Source organism: Crotalus tigris, unplaced genomic scaffold, assembly GCF_016545835.1.
Source record: "Crotalus tigris isolate CLP2741 ecotype Arizona unplaced genomic scaffold, ASM1654583v1 scf7180000023707.100877, whole genome shotgun sequence".
Taxonomy (NCBI): Eukaryota; Metazoa; Chordata; class Lepidosauria; order Squamata; family Viperidae; genus Crotalus; species Crotalus tigris.
In genome coordinates, this window is record NW_024100129.1 from 66,569 (window position 1) to 90,175 (window position 23,607).

Here is a 23,607-nt window from a genome sequence, read left to right on the forward strand (position 1 = left end):
ATCTTGGTTGTCTCGTCATGAATCCTGTTTACAATTCTTATTTAAATTTATTTCCCCATCAATGTTCAGAACATTTCTACTGGTTAAAATTTTCCCAGAGTTAATTACCTTAAAGTATTTAAATCTATTTTGATGTCCTAAAAAATAAGTAGGAAAAAGACACGAAAGAAAAAATAGAAAAGAAAAGACGTGAGAGAGAAAAAAAGGGAGAAAAAACAACAAAATAATATACTATTTAAAATACAGATCCCTCTTGAACTAGTATATAATTATTTCCAATTTTTCTCTGTTCTGTTTACCTATACTTAAACCATGTTTAATCTTTAAATGTTCCATTTAATAAATCTAATCATCTAATCTTTTAACTCTATTCAAAACATTTTTCCCTTTTTAGTTATCCATTGGAATTTTCTTACAATCAATTATCTATTTAAATATCTAAATATTCCTTTATATTGATCATCCCAAACATTTTTATATTTCTCATATCAAAAAACAAAATAAAAGAAGAGAAAAGAAAAAAATATTGTCTTACTTGGAGGGTTTATCCCTCTTAAACTAAAATCTATTTCTTCAGCCATATTCCAACAAGTGTTTAATTTTTAAATATTCCCTCTGATACATCCCATCATCTAATTCCTCAATTCTCACTTTAGCTCTCTTCTTTTGCCAAGCATCTTTCCCAATCAATATACAATATTCCACTGAATCAAAGAGTCTTTCCATAATTTTGCAGATGTTGTTGTGGATATAATAGGTAAATCAAACATCATGTATTTGTAAAAAATTTTTGCCCCTTCATATTCATTGAATATTTCTCTTGTTATCCCTTGTCTCCCCATTTCTTATGGTACTCCCAAGAGCTCAGCAGTCCATTTTGTCAAATCTTTTTCCTTATCCTCAAATTTACTTTAGGTCTTAGAGTACAAGTTATCTTTTCCATGTTCAATGTTTCTTTTTTTTTTATTATTGAAAATTTTTATAAGTTTTTACAAAAAAACAGAAAAAAATATAACAATACAAAAACAGAGAACAACATATACAAAAAAACTAAACATAACATAACAAAACTCCCCTTCCCCAACCCCCCCCAAAACACCCCCCCCTTCCCCCCCTGAGCTTCCCAGAGCAGAATATAGGCTTAATTAAAAAAGAATTAAAAAAAATTATATATAAAAAAGAAAAAAAATAACACTGAAATATATGTATATGTATATAGAAATAAGAATTATGAAAAAGCAATGTGATATTTTTTTATATCCAATTTAAATTGTATAAATTCTATCCATTTATCCCAAACAGCAAGAAATTTCTCTTGCGTTTGTTCCTTTAAGAAAGACGAAATCTTTGCCATTTCCGCCAGATAAGACACTTTAAGAAACCATTCCTGCAATGTAGGCAAAGATTCCTTCTTCCAATATTGTCCTACTAACAGCCTTGCGGCTGTAATCAAATTTAACATCAATATAACCTCCTTTGTATCACAATCAGTAACTATACCCAACAAAAATAACTGCGGAGTAAATTTTACCCTCCTTCTAAAAATTCTCTGAATATTCCACCATATCTTAATCCAAAATGCTTTTATCTCTCTGCACGACCACCAAATGTGGTAATAGGTGGCATCCGAGCAACCACATCTCCAACATTTAGGCTGTAAGTCCGGGTACATGAAAGACATTTTTTGTGGGTCAAGGTGCCATCTATAAAACATTTTATAAAAATTCTCCCTTAAATTCTGTGCCTGTGTAAATTTGACATTTCTTACCCAAATGGTTTCCCATGTATCCAATGGGACTGATTCACCAAAGTTTTGGGCCCATCTAATCATACAATCTTTAATTAATTCCGTTTCTGAGTCCAATTCAACTAGCACCCCATAAATTCTCTTAATATGGGCTTGTCTTTGATCCTTCACTTGCTTAATAAGATTTTCATCTTCTCTAAGAAAACCCACCTTGCAGTCCACCTTCCATCTGTCTGCTAATTGCCTGTATTGAAACCAAGAATAAATAATATTTTCTTGTGCTAACTCCTCCCGTAATTTTAATTGCCAATTTTGTCCATCCCATCTGAGTAGCTGTCTGTAAGACACCATGTCCATTTTAACACCTCTTTTTATTCCTTCTATCGCATGCCAGGGTATAGCCCATAATGGTACTTTAAAATCACTTTTATAATATTTTCTCCAAATCCTAAGTAAAGAAGTTCTTATAATGTGAGATTTAAAAGCCCAATCCACTTTTTTATTGAATATTAAATAGGCATGCCACCCAAAAAGTAAGTCCCATCCCTCTAGATGGAGTATATCAAGATTTGTCAAATTTACCCAGTCACTAATTAGTGTTAAAACCACCGCATCATAATATAATTTCAAATTCGGTACCTTGAGTCCACCTCTCTCACAGAAGTCTTGCATAATTTTAAACTTAACCCTTGGCTTTTTCCCTGCCCAGATAAATTTATTAACACCCTTCTGCCATTCACTTAGATTAGTCTCATTCTTCAAAATCGGTAACATTTGAAACAAAAAGAGAAACTTGGGTAGAATATTCATTTTTATCACTGCAATTCTTCCCATGAGAGATAATTGCAGCTTCTCCCAATTCTTCAAGTCTTTCTGTACACTAACCCACAACCTGTCATAATTATTTTTAAATAATTTTGCATTAGAAACAGATAGCATCACCCCCAAATATTTTACCTTATTAACAATTTCAAAACCCGTCAAGTTAGCCAAAGTCTGCTTCTCCTGAATAGTCATATTTTTAGGTAGGATTTTAGTCTTGTTAACATCATATTGATGAATTAACTGTAATAACTTTACTGCAGAACTAATAGGTTGCGACAGAGTAACCACCAAGTCGTCTGCAAAGGCTCTTAACTTATATTCTTTTTTATTAACTTCTATTCCTTTAATTTCCTGCGACTCTCGAATTTTGATCAACAATATTTCCAATGTTAAGACAAACAACAACGGTGATAGTGGACATCCCTGCCTAGTACCTTTCTCTATTGTAAATACCTCTGACAAACCTCCATTAACAATAAGTTGTGCCGTTTGTTTTTGATATATTACCGTAAGAGCTTGTAATATCTTTTCACCAAAATTCATTTTTTCAATTACTCTTAACATAAAATGCCAATTCAATTGATCAAAGGCTTTTTCAGCATCTAAAAATATCAGCCCTGCAGGGACTTGGTTATTCTTGTCTAAATATTCTAATAAATTAATGATTTGTCTAACATTATTTTTCATGTACCTACCAGTTATAAACCCAGATTGATCTTTATGCACAAGATGATGCACAACCCTCATAAACCTATTTACTAAGATTTTTACAAATATCTTATAGTCCACATTTAAAAGAGATATAGGTCTATAATTCTTTGGTAAAGTAAGATCTTGATCCTCTTTTGGAATCAAAGAAATAAAAGCACTACGCCATGAAGGAGGAATCTCTGAGCCCTGTAAGATATCATTGAAAAGATCGCCTAGTGGTTGGATCATCTCCTCCATTAAAACTTTGTAGTAAACAGCTGTCAACCCATCCGTACCCGGTGCTTTGCCTAGTTTCAATTGTTTAATTGCTATCGCAATTTCCTCTTTGGTAATTAAGCCATTAATTTCATGTTTCTGATCCTCTGTCAGTTTGGGAAAACTAGCCTCACTTAAATATTTATTTATATCTAGAATTTGCACATTAGTAGATTTGTATAATTTTTGATAATAATCTAAAAAAGATTTCTTAATCAATTCCTTCTGAAAGACTAATTTGCCCTTATAATTTATTTTATCTATTATCCTCTGTCTCTGATTCTTTCTTAATTGATAGGCCAGCCATCTCCCTGGTTTATTGGCATTACAAAATGTATTTTGTTTCATAAACAATAAGTTAGTTGCAGCTTGGTCCGCCAGCAACATATTAAATTGTGCTCTTAACAACTTTACAGATTCTTTAATGCTTTCATCTGAAGGATTTAAAATCAAAGACTTTTCTTTTAACTTAATTTCATTCTCCAATTCTTTACGTTTTTGAGTCTGCCTTTGCTTATGACAATTATTCATTTTTATCAAGATCCCACGCATAAATGCTTTACCTGCATCCCATACCATTGACATTGAAGTCCCCTTATACATATTTAAAGCAAAATAATCCTTTAAAGACTCCTTTAACTTTTGAATATTCTTTTCTTGTCTAAATAAGTTTTCATTCACCCTCCAGGATCTTCTCTCCTCTTTTTCTTGAGTCAGCTCCATCCAAACTGGACTATGATCCGTCAGCGACCTAGGAAAAATCTTTACATTCTTTACTCTATTGTATAAGTCCGTTGTAATAAAAAAAAAGTCAATTCTTGAGAAGGATTGGTGTCTATCTGAGAAGAAGGTAAAGTCTCTCTTCTCTTGATTACATTCCCGCCAATAATCCCTTAGTTCCCAATCCTCCTTCATATCAAAAAAAGCTTTAGGTAGTTTTGCCTGTTTAAAAAGAGGAGAAGAACCTTTCTTATCCCTTTGTATATCTAAGACACCATTCCAATCACCCATTAATACCACGGATCTATAGTCCAGCAAAGTTATTTTTTGATGTAGCAATCTATAAAATTGTTCCTGTTGCTGATTTGGTGCATAAAGTCCCACTATGAGTATTTTCTTACCATACAAACCAAGTTCAATCATCACATATCTTCCTTGGGGATCTGATTCTACCAGACAAGCTGGTAAATTTTGTTTCACATAGATAACCACTCCCCCCTTTTTCCCAGGAGCAGAAGATACAAAGTGAGATCCCAGACGGGCATTAACTAGGTATTTCTGATCTTTAAGTAAAATATGATTTTCCTGTAGACAAATAACATCATTGTTATGTTGCTTCAAATAGTAAAAGATTTTTTTTCTTTTCTGTGGAGAATTCAATCCGTTAACATTCCAGGTCAGGAACTTTGCCATCTCCCTTGGCCAGGAGCCTGGAGAAGACTCCCTGGAGATCTGCCATTCCTGCATGTGTTGCAGAACTCTTGGGTCTTGCTCCTCCCACTGGCGATGAAACACTTTCGGAAGAAGATTCTTTAGCCTCTCTCTTGCGTTGCTCCTTCTCCTTACGTCTATAAGCTGCACGGGTCATTCTCTGCTCTTTGACCTCCGTTTGACGTTGCCATTCAGCTTGCAGCATCCCAGCAGAAACCAGACCTAGTGCTTCAGATTGCTGCTCCAACTCTTTGCCACTCAGGGGTTTCTGAACAGGTGGAGCTGAGCCTGCACCCAGGACCGTGTTGTAGAACTCTTTAGCTTTATCAACCGTATTCAACCTATAACGCATCCCCGCATGGCTCAGAACAATACCCATCGGGATCTCCCATCTAAATGGCATCAATCTGGCTTTAAGCTCATTAGTTAGAAAAGCAAAATCTTTCCTGCTTCTTAAAATTTTTGATGGGATTTCCTTTAAAATGATGATATCTTGGGCAGCAATCTGGAATCTCTTATTATAAAAAGCTTGTATAATTTCATTACGCAGAGACTTCTTTGTAAAATAAATCACCACATCTCTAGGCAAATTCTTCTGCTTGGCAATCCAGGAGTTAACTCTGTAAATTTTTTCCACTTCTCTGCGTAATTCTCCTTTATCCATATTCAGAGCAACAGCTAAGTCAGTAAGCACCACCTCCATCAGGTCTTGATTCATATCTTCCTTAAGGCCCCTGATCCTCAGGGCATACTCCATCTGTCTATACTGGAACCTAAGGATATCTTCTTGTGAAATTTCCATCTTCCTTTCCATATCTTGGAATTTCTCCTCAAAAGAGTCAACTTTATCTGCCACTTCCTCCACTCTCGAGTCCAGCTTCACCACCACCGTAGCCAAGCCTGATACAGCTGCAACTATATCTTGCCGCAAGATGGTGTTATTATCTTCTAGTGAGACCTTCATCCCACTTAACTCTTCCTTAATTTCAGATTTAATCTGTGTAACAAGTTGCTTCATTTCATCTCTAATTTGAGATACAACATCTCCCATTATGCCTTTAATCTCTTGTACTGACAGGCCTGGCAAAGAAGGGGAGGGTGGTGGCTGGGTCGGTGGTACATGTTTAAGTTGTTGTTGTGGTTGTGCAATTAGAGCTGTGGGAGAGGAAACCACCTTGGATGAGGTAAGCGCAGCTGGGTGCCCCTTGGGGAAGTGGGGCTAGGCTAGGCTGGGCTGCGGGGTCCCTGAACTCAAGAGCTAGGTGCTTGACCTCCACTGTCCAAGGCTCTGGGCAGCCCATGCCACCATCTGGGGGGCCCCCGCATGGCCTGAGAGGGACGGTGAGGCTCCTCTAATGAACCATGTCCTGGCACTCCTTCTCCGCTAGAGACCCTTAGATCCGCCCCAGGCCTGCACAGGCGCCCCTGACGCGAGCGATGTCAAGCTGGTCATGCCCACTCAGTAGGCCCTGCATACCCCAGCCACACCTACCCAGTAAACCACGCCCATGCTATCCACACCCACCTGGCCCCTCCAAGGGCAACCACAATGCTGATGCGGTCCTCAATGAAATTAAGCTTGACACCGCTGCTTTAGGTATATATTTTTTCTACTCAAGCTACTGTAGTGGCAAAGCTGATCTGGCCTGTCTAATAATGCAAGACTCAGCCTCCTCTCAGAAAAATTCTTCCTTATTTTGTGCAATATGTTCTTATTTGGCAGAGAAACATTTGCCCCAGATGTAAATAAGTACATACTTGATCCGAATTTTTTTTACATTAGAGTAATCCTCCATAACAGCCTGGAATAAAACCCACAACTGTATTAATTTTATTTATGAAATGAAATTGAATTGCTATATTTTATTGATTTAAAAAATACAGCTTGCTAAAAAAGAACTTCATATTTTCAAATGGAAATTAAATAATGAAAGTAGATTGTATTAAGTTTAATAAATAGATAAAAATATGAAATTTTGAAAAAGAAAACATTTTCTGTCCTGATTCCTTTGTCCCTACTGATCATGAAGTTTTATTTCTTTTTCCAATTGTTGTCCTTCTGTTCTTTTTTATTTGTCTTTTCACATCTTCACTTCCTTTATTTTATTTTCCCTCGTACAACATTGGTATCAGTTATAGGAAGTGTAAGAAAACCAGACATAGATCTTGTGCTAATAACAGTTACTAAACTTAAAAATATACACATTTTTACCATTATGTTAAAAATGAAAGGTAGGGAGATAGAAGTCCATTGTTCACTGTCCCTTATTTCTGGCATACTAAACTTGCTCCCTAGCAAGTCTTTGTATTTTCCCTTGCATAAATGGTAAGAGAAAAGTGAAGAGTTTACTGTAGGATTTAAATATTTCCTTGAAAATGGAGGGCTTTCTATCGAAGCTACAGCATTACAAAGAAAGATGCTATCTTAGCAGCTGATCCTTGGCTGGGGGTGAAACAATAGATAATATGGTATATGGTAAGGTGAAAGTTCTTGGAAGCAGCTCAAAAAAGCAATATTTTGAACTACCATTCCTCTCAGCGATTATATAATACATAATAGCAAACATTAAATCTGTTTGGCTGTTAAACTCCTTGGTAATTTATGAAGAGGGCAAACATCTCTTGATAGTTGTATCTCCCCCATTTTTACTTGGGAGGTGAGTTCTTGTAGAACTTTGTCTAATGTTTTGTAATGTTTGTTCAAGATAACTTTCTGTATACTTAATCCTGAATGGATTGCTGAACTAGCAAGACAGGTAAGAGAATAATAAGTTATGGAATAGATAGGGAATGTATTTAGTTTAGTGGAAATAGTTCAGATCTTCCAATCTTACCATTCTATAAAATGAAGTATGTGCTTTACTCTTCTGGGCTGATGGGACCATCATTTTTTTTGTTCTATATGAGAAGTGTGTGTGTGTGTGTGTGTGTGTGTGTGTGTGTGTGTAAAATTATATGTCTCCCTAGTGACAAACATTTATGTATATTCAATATCAATTGCAATTTTTGCCTTTTCTAGGGGAGAAAATAGAACCAGCCAAAATTTACCTTCTATAATTTTAAAATTAAATCATACAGCAGATCAACATTGTATATTCTCATTTTGTGCTTATGCTGATGGGGCTGATGTCAAAATTCGAAGCCACAGGTTACCTTTTGATCACTGTAGTGTTTTTCCAAGCAGACTGAAATAATTTTTGTATTAAAAATGTTTAGAGCATAATGCATTGATTTTTTTAAAAAGCAATCTGATTTTATCAATTACATATAAAAATATTTCTTTTAATGTAGGAAGATCCAGTACCAAATGGTCTTCGTGCCCTTCCAGTGTTCTATGCTGCTACAATAACTATTAATGTGTTCTCTATAATGTATACAGGTGCTCCAGGTGAGTAGATGAAGTCTACTGTGAAAAGATTGTATTGTCCTTTGTGACACAGAATATAATTTGTATTCTTCCCACTTTAATTTAGACTGGCTTTTATTTCTATCAAAAGGGTAATGTCCGCAAGCAAAGATTTTTCCAAAAGGACTGCTGATTAAATAAATCCTTAACGTAGAATCATGCATATGTTGAAATAATAAATTTGGCCCAATTTCATGTGACACTGCCACTTGAAATAACTCGGCACTAAAAGCTTTTGTTGTTTGTTTATAAGAAGTGTGGGATAGTTCCAGTGGTGGGATTCAAATATGTGAACAACTGGTTCTCTGTGGATGCCGCTTCTGGAAGTCCATTCTGGGCCTGGGCAACAAAAAATTAGCTACCGGTTCTGCCAAACTGGTGTGAATAGGCTGAATCCCACCACTGGATAGTTCCCATGGAAGGTATAGTTGCCATGGCCATTCACTGCAAAATGGGCGTATTTTAGACTTTTCCACTATAGTATGGCTGCTGAGAATAGAGCATTAAACTGAGCCAAGGTGAAAGCTCTCTATAATAATACCTTAAAAATGTAAGGCCAGACAGGCACTTTCTGGGGTGATCAGCTTCCTACTAATCCTCATCTCTTTGGATATAACAAAAGTTATGACTTTTTTCAATGTCTTGAACATTGAAATTTTGACCATTTCAGTGTTGGCCCTATTAGCCTCAATACTTGCAATATTTGCTTGAAAAACAGCAATTGTTATAGATATACATTTTTTATTTGAGTGAATTAGTACAAGAATTCTATATCTCCTTATGAGAAGTTAACATTAAATCTGGCACATAATATTGCTCAGGTTTTATAATTTTAACACAAGTTTAATAAATTCAGTTGTCATAATATATTTTTCTATGTAATCCAAAAAAGAGATGGGATGCAATGTTTTGCATCCCATCCCTTTTTTGGATTACATAGAAAAATATGACAACTGAACTTATTAAACTTGTATTTAATAATACCAACATTTTTTGCAAAACAGAATTTATATCCTTGTTTTAAAAAGAAAGTGACTTAATTTTTTGATTTAATGTCTTATATTTCTGAAACAATATTCGAGATCCTCTCTAAAGCATAACATCTTTTTTTTTCAGTCCTAGGAATTACACTTCCTATGTGGGCAATAGCACTGATATCAGTTGGTGTATCAATTGTATTTGCTGCCTTAGTGTGGATATTTGTATGTCTATGGATGAAAAGAAAAATAGCAAGTATGTTTTTTCATAAAACGATGGATTGAAATAATCTTATTTTAAATCTTTCACAGGAGGACTTCAAGAACAGGGGCAGGGGGACTAGTGCCTCTAAAGGAAAAGAGGTGGCTACAGGTGGCTCCCAAAGCAAAAAATGCAGAATATGAAGAGAAAACTCACGAGTTGGCAATCCAAGAGGAATTGGCTAAAGAAATTTCAAAACCCTCTGGTGAAATCAGCTTGAAAACTAAAAACCATCTGGAAAGGTTAAAGAGCCACTATAAAGCAGTACAGAAAGGTCAATGGCTTGGAAAACATCCAACAGGAGAAGACGTATTTCTTAGGCTCCTAACAAAAAGACGAGGATTTGCAAAAACCACTGGGAAAAATGCAAGAGAACAAATCAAACCTACTTCAAGTAAAAGCCCTCTGGAACGATTAAAGAGCAATCAGGAAACATTACAGAGAGACCATTGGCTTGGAAAAAATCTAACAGAATTTGTTAAACTCCTAAGAAAAAGGCGAGGGTTTGCAAAAACCACTGGAAAACTTTCCGGAGAGCAAGTAAAACCTACTTCACATACTATGGGTGAAGAAATAGGGAAGCCTCAGCAGGTTTCTTCCCTTAACAGGTTTCATCGAGCACCAGGTCATTCCTTACAAAAGCGCTCCATTTTACATCTTCCAAAAGAGCTCCCTCCTTTGACTTCTTCTATTGTAGTGGAGGATAGTGATAAGGACTGGGCTGGTAAGGTGGTCTTTGTTCTGAAGTCCACCAACAGATCAGAAGGCCCAGCCATGTAAAACATATTATAATCACCCGCCACACAAACGTCATGTGCGGCGCGCATGCGCGGCACCACCCCCGGAGGCGCGCCGCCCGGGGCGGCGCGCATGCGCGGCGGCGCCCCCCAGAGCCGCGCCGCCCCCGTGCACGACGCGCACGCGCGACGCCACCCCTGGAGGCGCGGCGGTGCCCCCATGCGCGGCGCACATGCGCGGCGGCACCCCAAAGAGGTGCGCCCCCCACGCGCAGCGTGCATGCGCGGCACCACCCCAAAATGATGAACTCTCACCTGATATAATATAGTTTAATGCAGCGGTTCTCGTTTGTGTGACGGCGACCCCGTCACACAAACGCCATGCACAGCGCACATGCGCGGCGGCGCCCCCAAGAGGCGCCCCCATGCGCAGCGTGCATGCGCGGCGGCGCCCCCAGAGGCGCACCGCCCCTTGCGCAGCGTGCATGCGCGGTGCCGCCCCCGGAGGCGCGGCAACCCCCCATGCACGGCGCGCATGCGCAACGCCACCCCCGGAGGCGCGGGGCCGCCCCCATGCGTAGCACGCATGCGCGGCGCCGCCCCCCAGAGGCGCCCCCCATGCGCAGCATTTCCCCTTGCTGTAGGCCCCATCCGGCCTGTCGATCCCGTTGCTGCGGGGCTCTCTGCTGCTGGACAGCAGGGGCTGGTGGTGCCCCCAGTTGCTGTTGGCCCCATTGCTGCGGGGCTCTCTGCTGTTGACGTGGTGCCCCCAGTTGCAGTTGGCCCCACCCAGCCTGCTGATCCAACGGCTGCGGGGCTCTCAGTAGTCGGCGTGGCGCCCCCTGCTGCAGTTGGTTCCACCGCCTTTAATCTTTAATTAATTAATTAATTAATCTTTAATCTCTTGTACTGACAGGCCTGGCAAAGAAGGGGAGGGTGGTGGCTGGGTCGGTGGTACATGTTTAAGTTGTTGTTGTGGTTGTGCAATTAGAGCTGTGGGAGAGGAAACCACCTTGGATGTTATAGAAGGCGGCTGTCTCTTTGAAGCCATTTTATATAACGCAGTTCTCTCTTCCCTTCTCCCCAAAGGAAAAAAAAAGGGGGGGGGAGGGAAACAGAATTTTAAAAAAAAGGACAAAAACACTGTAATCCTTAAAAGTCCAAAGAAAAAAGGAGAAAAAATCCAATACCAGGAACAAAAAGATCAAAAGCAGTCATTTAAGTCCAAAACTTTAAAAGCAAAGAGACAAAAGAGAAAAGGGAAAAAAAACTCCGACACTTTTAAAACGCCATCTTATTTCCTCTCTCCATACCAGCAAAAAAAAGAACAAAGGAGAGATAACCAAAACTAACTAAAAGAAAGAAATAAAACACTAAGCTATATAAAAAAAGATCCTTTAAACCGCTCTGTCCGCTTCGGAGATTACTCACCAAGACGCTGTAGTCGCGGAGATAGAGGCGGCGGTTTCTTTTGCTTCAAAAAGAAGCAAAAACAGCTGGGAGGCGGAGATCAGCAGGAGCTCCGAGGGAACACTCCTTCCACCCCCTCTAGGAATAAATCCAGAGGGGGTTCAGGGGTTCTACCTCTACTCCTGCGTTCTCTACCCCTTCCCTTTGCCCGGGAAGGGGATTCCGAACCGCGGGCCAGCTAATACGCGCTGTGCTCCGCGATTCTGACACCTTCCCAGCTGGACGGCTACTAAGTAGCCGCCATCGCCGTCGCCCCTTACTGGAAGCTCCTTGTTCATGTTCAATATTTCTTGTAAATCTTTCACCCCTTGAGTCTCCACTAGTTTATATTCAGTTGTCTGTTTACATAATCTCTCACTTTTTTGTTTTCTGATCATTTAATTGTTGTGACATTAAATTAAGAATGCATTCCTTTAAATTTTCAAATTCATTTTTAAGTTCCTCATGGTTTAAAGTTAGTATCATTTGCATTTGTTGTAACAGAACATACATTTCCTCCTGGTAAGTATTTATTTTTTCTTGATATGTTCTTTCTGCAGATCTCTGATGCTCCGTAATGACCAAAAATCCTTTCTCTGCCAATCACTTTAAAGTCACAATTTTAAAAATATTTATAATCCAGGAAAGTCAATTTTTTTCGAAGTTTTATAGTTCTCACTTTGTAGATAGTCCACAATGTTTTCTCTCCCCGTCTCTCTCTCTCTCTCTCTCCCTCTCTCTCTCTCTCTCTCTCTCTCTCTCTCTCTCTCTCTCTCTCTCTCTCTCTCTCAGGAAATCAGTCAGGTAGAAGAGAGAAAATCAATATTCTTACCCAGTTCACACACGCTGTTTACAATCATGCTTAGTTTAGTGCTTTTTGGCTTCGGCTGCATGTAGCTTGGGCTGGAGTCATGAATGACTCTAGCCTTCTGTTGGTTTTTGGAGAGCTTTCCTCAGATGTCCAGATCGACCACCATCTCCCCAGGATCAGTGGGGCTTCCCTCCTTCCTTGCCACCTCTCCTGGGTGGCTTTGGGCCCATTTAGGGTCCCCAAACAGAGAGAAATCAGCCGTAGGGCTTGGATCATCTCGATCCCTCAACTGTAACACTAGCTGCGCAGAACCGGAGGCCTTGATGAATACATTTTAATGTTACTCTAAAAAAATACATCGAATCAGTAACTCTCCAGGTACAATAATCATTTTTATTGAATATAGAGGGACACATTAAGTACAAATAGTCATTGACGTGATTGATAGCATAGCAATCTTTTCACCCCCCAAAAAGGTACTTATGACTGGGTCCTGAATTCATGACTACTGTAGTGCCCTTATGACCGACCCACAGTGATACTGCAGTGCCCCCCCTGCCTATCTCCTCCCATTCACCCACAGCCATGTCCCCACAGCTTGCTTCCCACCCTACTAGGCCCTATACTGCTAGCTTATCTTTCATGATCTCCAGAGTTCTGCAGTTTGGATTAGGAAGCATACCGAGTTGGTTTGTTGCTAGGCCACCTAGCACCATCCCAGTGGCTGTCAATCAGATGCACTGAATTGTGGCAGCACTGAAAAGGCAGTTTGTTCTAGGTTGCAGCCATGTAGCCAAGGAAGGAGCAATTCGTTTTGCTTTCCTAATATGGTCTACACATTGCTGCGGAAAACTCTGGATAGATTGTGTTAGGGAAGCAGAACAGACTGCTTCATTGCTGGGCCATGTGGAGTGATCCTGGAAATGGCCACCATTTTCTGAGTAATCACTATTCAATGTTGCCATTTGGAAAATGGCAGCTGCTTCTGGGATCCTGCCATTTGGCCCAGCAATGAAGTGTTCCCTAACCCAAGCTCTGAAACTCTGGAAATCTTGGAAAGCTAGGCAAAGTAGGAGTAGGGCCTGTTGGGTGGAAAGTAGGGACAAGATCTGTGGGAATCTTGGGGGGGAAGGAGTACTGTTGGGACTAGGTGGAGGGTAAAGAATACCAAAGGGCTGTGGGAATTGTGAGGGGAAGGAAATGTTGCAAGAAGTGTCTCAGAGTGAGGGAGGTCTTGCAAGGCCTACAGCAGATGGACCTGGCCTGTTCTAAATGTCCCAGGGCCTTTCCCATCCCTGAGCCTCCCAATGCTTCACTTAATCCAGATGGTTATTTAACTAATCAAGGAGAGAAGCAACCTGGAATTAAAGAGAAACTTTCTAACAGTGAGGACAATTATCCAGTAGACAGCTTGCCTTCAGAAGTTGTAGGTGCTTCATCAGTGGAGGTTTTTTAAAAAAGACTGGACAGCCATGTATCTGAAATGGTACAGGGTCTCCTGCTTGAGCAGGGGGTTGGATTAGAAGATCTCCAAGCTCTATTCTGATTGATTGATTGATTGACTGCATCAGAGAGATTTGGAGGGGAGTTGTTAAGTGAGGCAATCTTGCCTGACCACCATCATGACTTTCAATCATAATGGCTGGCTCTATTATGGTTGTTGGTTGAGGACTATCTGTAGGATTTAAGATGAAAAGGAGAAAAATCTGCACAGTCCCATCTCCCAGTATTGCAACTACAATTATACACTTTAGATCAGACATGTCAAACACAAGGCCTGCAGGCTGGGTCCGGCCCGCTATGTGGTTCCATCCGGCCCGGGCATCTGCTCTGGAAACAGCGAAGAACCAGTCTGCCGCATCTCAGCCCAGCCCAGGCCGATTGGGCACTGATCTACAATCTGGTTGTGTCCATCAAAGCCAAAACACACTCAGCCTTAAATATATGGGCACACACGCAAGCAGAGTCTAACATCCCTGCTGGTGGTCTTGCACCACAGGCTGACTTCACCCAGGATGCTGGTGCTGGTCGTCTCCTTTGCACATATCCAGGGGGCAAGGCAGAGGCGGCAAGGCAGCTCCTTGCTGATTCCAGGGCTGCCCCATGGAACCTTTGTTCTTTTCTTCTTTCCTTCTCTCCTTCTCGTCTCTTTCCTTCCTCCGTGCTCAGGGGGGGATGATGGGAGGGGGAGAAATTGCCAGCGCTGCCATGTTGCCATCGATCTTGCCACACGCACATGGGCGTGTGGGGGCTGTCCCAGTGAAAGGAAAGCTTCATGGCTGCGAGACTGGAGGTCATAGTGGGAGGGGTGGCGGCACTGATCTACAACCTGATTGTGTCTATCAAAGCCAGAAGGTGCTCAGCCTTAGATCCACATGGCAGCCCCGCCCTCTGGGCACACACACAAATGGAGTCCAGTGTTCCTGCTGGCTGTCTTGCCCTGCAGGCTGACTTCATCCAGGACACTGGCACTGGCCATCTCCTGTGCACACACCTGGGGGGGGGGCAGGACAGAGGCAGCAGGGCAGCTCCTTGCTGGTTCCAGGGCTGCCCCGTGGATCTAAGGCTGAGTGCATTCTGGCTTTGATGGATGCAACCAGGTTGTAGATCAGCACCTCCCACCAGCACCTCCAGCCTCACACCACGAGGCTTTCCTTTCACCGGGATAGCCCCCGACTGCCCACGTGGGATAGCAAGACCGGCAGCAACATGGCAGCGCTGGCAATCTCTCCCCCTCCCATCACCCCTTCCTGAGCATGGAGGAAGGATGAGAACGGAGGAAGAAAGAAAGGGAGGGTGGGAAAAAAGGGAGGGAGGAATGGCGGGAAGGAGGAACGGAGGGAGGGAGGGAGGGAAAAAAGGAAGAAAGGAAGGAGAGGCAACTTGGTTGGAGATGCCCCAGTTCATGCAGTTCTGCTTCAATCCTGGATCCATTGAGACTTGGACTCAAAGCAATTTTGTGTTCTCTTTTGTCACAGACAGGACTTTATTGGCAATCTAAGTTAACACTGGTATTCTTGATTGTGTACTCTTAGGAAAGTATCCCTTCCTTGTATGTTGCAAACAGTCATTTCCAGTTGGGAAAACAGGACAAAGCAGAGTAGGGGAAAATATTTTCTTTTGCTATATTTCCAGTCTGAATTAGACCATGGCAGGGTCCCTGCAGGAGAGCTCTTTTTAAAAGGATTATGTATTAATAGAAAAGCAACTAACTCACCTCTGTTCCGAAATGCTAAAGCCGTTACACATTAAAAAACAGAGAAGCTCTGATCAATTATCACAGCCACCATTTTGACAGTTCTGCTGTACTGTTGTCTGTGGATGCCCTCACTAAATGTAAGCATGGGATAAACTGAGCCTGGTTTGTTCTCGGTCTTTTAAATGGCAACAGACTAGTTGCAAAAGTGGCATTTGATCACAAGCCAAGGAGGCATCGAGAAATTTTTCCCCTTTTGCATTTGAGCATCCAAGAAGGGACAGGAAAGGAGAAAAGGAAAGAGGAAAGACCAACAAAAAGAAGGAAAAGAGGGGAAGGAAGAAAAAGGAAAGAAGAATGAAGAGGGAAGGAAAAAGAAGAAAGGGGAAAGGAAGGAAGGAAGATAGATTATAATGAGAGGGAGGGAGGGTCTGAGGGAAGTCCTGCCTTAGCATTTGGCCCCAAGCAGCTCTGCTGCCCTTTCACCATCCCCTTGTCCCCTCCTCCTGACCTCTCCTGGTGGTCTCCCATCCTATCGCTGAAGATGCTTTGGTTACAAAGCCGGGTCTCCTCACATGGAGAGGGAATGGGCTTCCCTCACCCACACATTTTGCCCTCCCGCAACACCATGAGCAACTTGTCCAAGGAGAGCGAGCACAGCAGCAGCAGCCTCGTGGAGGAGGTAAGCGCAGCTGGGTGCCCCTTGGGGAAGTGGGGCTAGGCTAGGCTGGGCTGCGGGGTCCCTGAACTCAAGAGCTAGGTGCTTGACCTCCACTGTCCAAGGCTCTGGGCAGCCCATGCCACCATCTGGGGGGCCCCCGCATGGCCTGAGAGGGACGGTGAGGCTCCTCTAATGAACCATGTCCTGGCACTCCAGAGACCCTTAGATCCACCCCAGGCCTGCACAGGCGCCCCTGACGCGAGCGATGTCAAGCTGGTCATGCCCACTCAGTAGGCCCTGCATACCCCAGCCACACCTACCCAGTAAACCACGCCCATGCTATCCACACCCACCTGGCCCCTCCAAGGGCAACCACAATGCTGATGCGGTCCTCAATGAAATTAAGCTTGACACCGCTGCTTTAGGTATATATTTTTTCTACTCAAGCTACTGTAGTGGCAAAGCTGATCTGACCTGTCTAATAATGCAAGACTCAGCCTCCTCTCAGAAAAATTCTTCCTTATTTTGTGCAATATGTTCTTATTTGGCAGAGAAACATTTGCCCCAGATGTAAATAAGTACATACTTGATCCGAATTTTTTTTACATTAGACTAATCCTCCATAACAGCCTGGAATAAAACCCACAACTGTATTAATTTTATTTATGAAATGAAATTGAATTGCTATATTTTATTGATTTAAAAAAATACAGCTTGCTAAAAAAGAACTTCATATTTTCAAATGAAATTAAATAATGAAAGTAGATTGTATTAAGTTTAATAAATAGATAAAAATATGAAATTTTGAAAAAGAAAACATTTTCTGTCCTGATTCCTTTGTCCCTACTGATCATGAAGTTCTATTTCTTTTTCCAATTGTTGTCCTTCTGTTCTTTTTTATTTGTCTTTTCACATCTTCACTTCCTTTATTTTCCCTCGTACAACATTGGTATCAGTTATAGGAAGTGTAAGAAAACCAGACATAGATCTTGTGCTAATAACAGTTACTAAACTTAAAAATATACACATTTCTGGTCTTTTACCATTATGTTAAAAATGAAAGGTAGGGAGATAGAAGTCCATTGTTCACTGTCCCTTATTTCTGGCATACTAAACTTGCTCCCTAGCAAGTCTTTGTATTTTCCCTTGCATAAATGGTAAGAGAAAAGTGAAGAGTTTACTGTAGGATTTAAATATTTCCTTGAAAATGGAGGGCTTTCTATCGAAGCTACAGCATTACAAAGAAAGATGCTATCTTAGCAGCTGATCCTTGGCTGGGGGTGAAACAATAGATAATATGGTATATGGTAAGGTGAAAGTTCTTGGAAGCAGCTCAAAAAAGCAATATTTTGAACTACCATTCCTCTCAGCGATTATATAATACATAATAGCAAACATTAAATCTGTTTGGCTGTTAAACTCCTTGGTAATTTATGAAGAGGGCAAACATCTCTTGATAGTTGTATCTCCCCCATTTTTACTTGGGAGGTGAGTTCTTGTAGAACTTTGTCTAATGTTTTGTAATGTTTGTTCAAGATAACTTTCTGTATACTTAATCCTGAATGGATTGCTGAACTAGCAAGACAGGTAAGAGAATAATAAGTTATGGACTAGATAGGGAATGTATTTAGTTTAGTGGAAATAGTTCAGATCTTCCAATCTTACCATTCTATAAAATGAAGTATGTGCTTTACTCTTCTGGGCTGATGGGACCATCATTTTTTTTGTTCTATATGAGAAGTGTGTGTGTGTGTGTGTGTGTGTGTGTGTGTGTGTGTATAAAATTATATGTCTCCCTAGTGACAAACATTTATGTATATTCAATATCAATTGCAATTTTTGCCTTTTCTAGGGGAGAAAATAGAACCAGCCAAAATTTAACTTCTATAATTTTAAAATTAAATCATACAGCAGATCAACATTGTATATTCTCATTTTGTGCTTATGCTGATGGGGCTGATGTCAAAATTCGAAGCCACAGGTTACCTTTTGATCACTGTAGTGTTTTTCCAATCAGACTGAAATAATTTTTGTATTAAAAATGTTTAGAGCATAATGCATTGATTTTTTTAAAAAGCAATCTGATTTTATCAATTACATATAAAAATATTTCTTTTAATGTAGGAAGATCCAGTACCAAATGGTCTTCGTGCCCTTCCAGTGTTCTATGCTGCTACAATAACTATTAATGTGTTCTCTATAATGTATACAGGTGCTCCAGGTGAGTAGATGAAGTCTACTGTGAAAAGATTGTATTGTCCTTTGTGACACAGAATATAATTTGTATTCTTCCCACTTTAATTTAGACTGGCTTTTATTTCTATCAAAAGGGTAATGTCCGCAAGCAAAGATTTTTCCAAAAGGACTGCTGATTAAATAAATCCTTAACGTAGAATCATGCATATGTTGAAATAATAAATTTGGCCCAATTTCATGTGACACTGCCACTTGAAATAACTCGGCACTAAAAGCTTTTGTTGTTTGTTTATACGAAGTGTGGGATAGTTCCAGTGGTGGGATTCAAATATGTGAACAACTGGTTCTCTGTGGATGCCGCTTCTGGAAGTCCATTCTGGGCCTGGGCAACAAAAAATTAGCTACCGGTTCTGCCAAACTGGTGTGAATAGGCTGAATCCCACCACTGGATAGTTCCCATGGAAGGTCTAGTTGCCATGGCCATTCACTGCAAAATGGGCGTATTTTAGACTTTTCCACTATAGTATGGCTGCTGAGAATAGAGCATTAAACTGAGCCAAAGTGAAAGCTCTCTATAATAATACCTTAAAAATGTAAGGCCAGACAGGCACTTTCTGGGGTGATCAGCTTCCTACTAATCCTCATCTCTTTGGATATAACAAAAGTTATGACTTTTTTCAATGTCTTGAACATTGAAATTTTGACCATTTCAGTGTTGGCCCTATTAGCCTCAATACTTGCAATATTTGCTTGAAAAACAGCAATTGTTATAGATATACATTTTTTATTTGAGTGAATTAGTAAAAGAATTCTATATCTCCTTATGAGAAGTTAACATTAAATCTGGCACATAATATTGCTCAGGTTTTATAATTTTAACACAAGTTTAATAAATTCAGTTGTCATAATATATTTTTATATGTAATCCAAAAAAGAGATGGGATGCAATGTTTTGCATCCCATCCCTTTTTTGGATTACATAGAAAAATATGACAACTGAACTTATTAAACTTGTATTTAATAATACCAACATTTTTTGCAAAACAGAATTTATATCCTTGTTTTAAAAAGAAAGTGACTTAATTTTTTGATTTAATGTCTTATATTTCTGAAACAATATTCGAGATCCTCTCTAAAGCATAACATCTTTTTTTTTCAGTCCTAGGAATTACACTTCCTATGTGGGCAATAGCACTGATATCAGTTGGTGTATCAATTGTATTTGCTGCCTTAGTGTGGATATTTGTATGTCTATGGATGAAAAGAAAAATAGCAAGTATGTTTTTTCATAAAACGATGGATTGAAATAATCTTATTTTAAATCTTTCACAGGAGGACTTCAAGAACAGGGGCAGGGGGACTAGTGCCTCTAAAGGAAAAGAGGTGGCTACAGGTGGCTCCCAAAGCAAAAATGCAGAATATGAAGAGAACACTCACGAGTTGGCAATCCAAGAGGAATTGGCTAAAGAAATTTCAAAACCCTCTGGTGAAATCAGCTTGAAAACTAAAAACCATCTGGAAAGGTTAAAGAGGCACTCTAAAGCAGTACAGAAAGGTCAATGGCTTGGAAAACATCCAACAGGAGAAGACGTATTCCTTAGGCTCCTAACAAAAAGACGAGGATTTGCAAAAACCACTGGGAAAAATGCAAGAGAACAAATCAAACCTACTTCAAGTAAAAGCCCTCTGGAACGATTAAATAACCATAAGAAAAAAGTACAGAGAGATAATTGGCTTGGAAAAAATCCGAGGGAAGAAGTCCTATTTTTTAGGTTATTAACAAAAAGGCGAGGATTTGCAACAACCACTGGAAATCCTGAGGGAGAGCAAGGGAAACTTGCTTCAGTTATAGTGGCTGAAAAATGGAGGAAGTGGGCAGGGGGACTAGTGCCTCTAAAGGAAAAGAGGTGGCTACAGGTGGCTCCCAAAGCAAAAAATGCAGAATATGAAGAGAAAACTCACGAGTTGGCAATCCAAGAGGAATTGGCTAAAGAAATTTCAAAACCCTCTTGTGAAATCAGCTTGAAAACTAAAAACCATCTGGAAAGGTTAAAGAGCCACTATAAAGCAGTACAGAAAGGTCAATGGCTTGGAAAACATCCAACAGGAGAAGACGTATTTCTTAGGCTCCTAACAAAAAGACGAGGATTTGCAAAAACCACTGGGAAAAATGCAAGAGAACAAATCACACCTACTTCAAGTAAAAGCCCTCTGGAACGATTAAAGAGCAATCAGGAAACATTACAGAGAGACCATTGGCTTGGAAAAAATCTAACAGAATTTGTTAAACTCCTAAGAAAAAGGCGAGGGTTTGCAAAAACCACTGGAAAACTTTCCGGAGAGCAAGTAAAACCTACTTCACATACTATGGGTGAAGAAATAGGGAAGCCTCAGCAGGTTTCTTCCCTTAACAGGCTTCATCGAGCACCAGGTCATTCCTTACAAAAGCGCTCCATTTTACATCTTCCAAAAGAGCTCCCTCCTTTGACTTCTTCTATTGTAGTGGAGGATAGTGATAAGGACTGGGCTGGTAAGGTGGTCTTTGTTCTGAAGTCCACCAACAGATCAGCAAGGCCCAGACATGTAAAACATATTATAATCACCGAGCAGGCAAAAAAGGAAAATACTCCAAGTGAACAAAACACAGAGAAAGTTATCAAGAAGCCTTCTGATGAGGTAAAAGTGACCTAGATAAGTAGTCATAAGAAACACACTCTTAGGAGCTTTACCAAGATTTGATTACCTACATGTATCTCTCTCTTTTTTCCAGGAGACCAAATTGGTGTAAATTATTTGCACATTCATTTCTGTAAAAGCAGTTACTCTTTTAGAGTAAAAGCCCTTTTAGATTGCCTATAGTAATGTGCAAACACCATTTATCTTATAATTCCCATGTCTGTACTCCAGCCAAAGTGACATGTGTATATATGTAAAGTTCTTACAAATGCTCATCAGCATCTGGGGAGAGTGGCATATAGCATAAAGGTAAACAAAGAAAAACAGAACGAGATTCATCAGAATTAAATCAGAGATTTCAGATATAAATATATGGTTTTTAAAAAACTAGATTGGTAGAACTGTTGTTGCTTTTAAAAGGTAAGTGGACCCAAATATACTTTCCTCCCCCCCCCCCCGGAGAAGGGAGGTTTTTTATGGATTGGAAGAACTGCAAGAATCTGAAATATTTCTTGTGTAAAATTGATAACTGGTGTTTAAAGAAAATGGATTTACAGAACAATGGTAGAGTTAAATGTTTCCTGCACAAGATGATGAAAATGACGATGACGATGATGACTATGATGACAATGATGAAGAATAATTGTCTCTGACTGATTTATCAACTTAATTAATGCTTTTGAAATTTGACACACTATTTTAAAGGGACAAAATGGATATTGTAATAAATATCTAAAGAATTTTTTTAGTACCACATTTGGCAAAGGTTTCCTAAACAGTAGGTGAAAATGAAACTTGGACAATAATATACAGTAGATGTTGTGTCCTAGGCCTGCTGAGGCAATTCAGCAGGCCCAGAAATGTTGCAAATGGTCCCAGGCAACCTAAAAGCAGCCTGGGACCAGACTGGTTGGTGCTGGCCTTGCATGTATGCGCAAGGCGCGAAAAGGGGGGTTTGTGATAGGATGTTTTGGGAGACTATAAAAGGCCTGCATGCCTGTTATTTGCAGAGTGGTACAGTGAAACAAATAAAGAAAGAACTTGGTTAACAACTCGTGTGTCGCTTCAATGCTGCAAACCCCAATACGTAAAAGTGGCAATGAAGGTGGGATTGCTGCAAAGAAGAAGACAACTCGAAGAACCTAGCCTCTACAAAAGAGCTGGAAGCTGGGAAGTCGGTGCCCAGATCTGCACTCATCTGCCAGTACACAAATGCTGGAGGTGGGCTTGGCAAATGGGCCTCTTCCCAGCCGGAGTTGCAGTGAGGCTAAGAGAAGCTAGAAATGTCGAAGATCGGCTGGTTGTCTGAATTCGACGTGTCTCATCCGAAGCACTGGAACTCTTACATGGCCCGGGTGGAACACTACCTGCAAGTTACCCGGGTTCAAGAAGACGGCTTGAAGGCAGTAACCCTGCTGTGCGTCTGCAGGCAGGATACTTTTGATATGACCGAAAATATAGTAGCTCCTGTGCCGCTTGAGTCTGTCATGTACACAGACTTGACCTGGAATGTTAATGGATTGAATTCTCCCCAGAAAAGGAAAAAAATCTTTTATTATTTGAAGCAACGTAATGATGTTATTTGCTTACAGGAAACTCATATTTTACTTAAGGATCAGAAATATTTAGTTAATGCCCGTCTGGGATCTCACTTCGTATCTTCTGCTCCCGGGACGAAGGGGGGAGTTGTTATCTATGTTAAGCAAAATCTACCAGTTTGTCTGGTGGAGTCTGACCCACAAGGGAGATATGTGATGGTTGAATTGGGCTTATATGGTAAGAAAGTACTTATAGTGGGACTATATGCACCAAATCAGCAACAGGAACAATTTTATAGACTCTTACATGAAAAAATAAATCTGCTGGACTACAGATCCGTGGTATTAATGGGGGATTGGAATGGTGTTTTAGACGTACAAAGGGACAAAAAAGGCTCTTCTCTTTTTAAGCAGGCAAAATTACCTAAAGCCTTTTTTGATATGAAAGAGGACTGGGAATTACGGGACTATTGGCGGGAATGTAATCAAGAGGAGAAAGACTTTACCTTCTTTTCAGATAGACACCAATCCTTCTCAAGAATTGACTTCTTTTTGATTACAACGGACTTATATAATAGAGTCAAGAATGTCAAGATTTTCCCTAGGTCTTTGACGGATCATAGTCCAGTTTGGATGGAGTTGACTCAAGAAAAAGAGGAGAGAAGATCCTGGAGGGTGAATGAGAATTTATTTAGACAAGAAAAAAATGTTCAGAAACTAAAGGAGTGT

At 40.2% G+C, this 23,607-nt stretch overlaps 1 protein-coding gene across 4 annotated transcripts in view; it reads left to right on the plus strand.

The window, feature by feature from the left end:
• The window catches only part of LOC120297788 (sodium-dependent phosphate transporter 2-like), a 79,841-nt gene extending 59,765 nt beyond the window's left edge, over positions 1–20,076 (plus strand). For all 4 annotated transcript variants that reach the window (XM_039320809.1, XM_039320806.1, XM_039320808.1 and 1 more), the window contains 4 exons: positions 8,261–8,357; positions 9,665–9,819; positions 18,593–18,689; positions 19,997–20,076. In XM_039320809.1, the coding sequence (XP_039176743.1) occupies positions 8,261–8,357; positions 9,665–9,696 (129 nt within the window). In that variant the 3' untranslated portion in view covers positions 9,697–9,819; positions 18,593–18,689; positions 19,997–20,076. The remainder of the gene's footprint in view (positions 1–8,260; positions 8,358–9,664; positions 9,820–18,592; positions 18,690–19,996) is intronic.
• Positions 20,077–23,607: the final 3,531 nt, after the last annotated feature.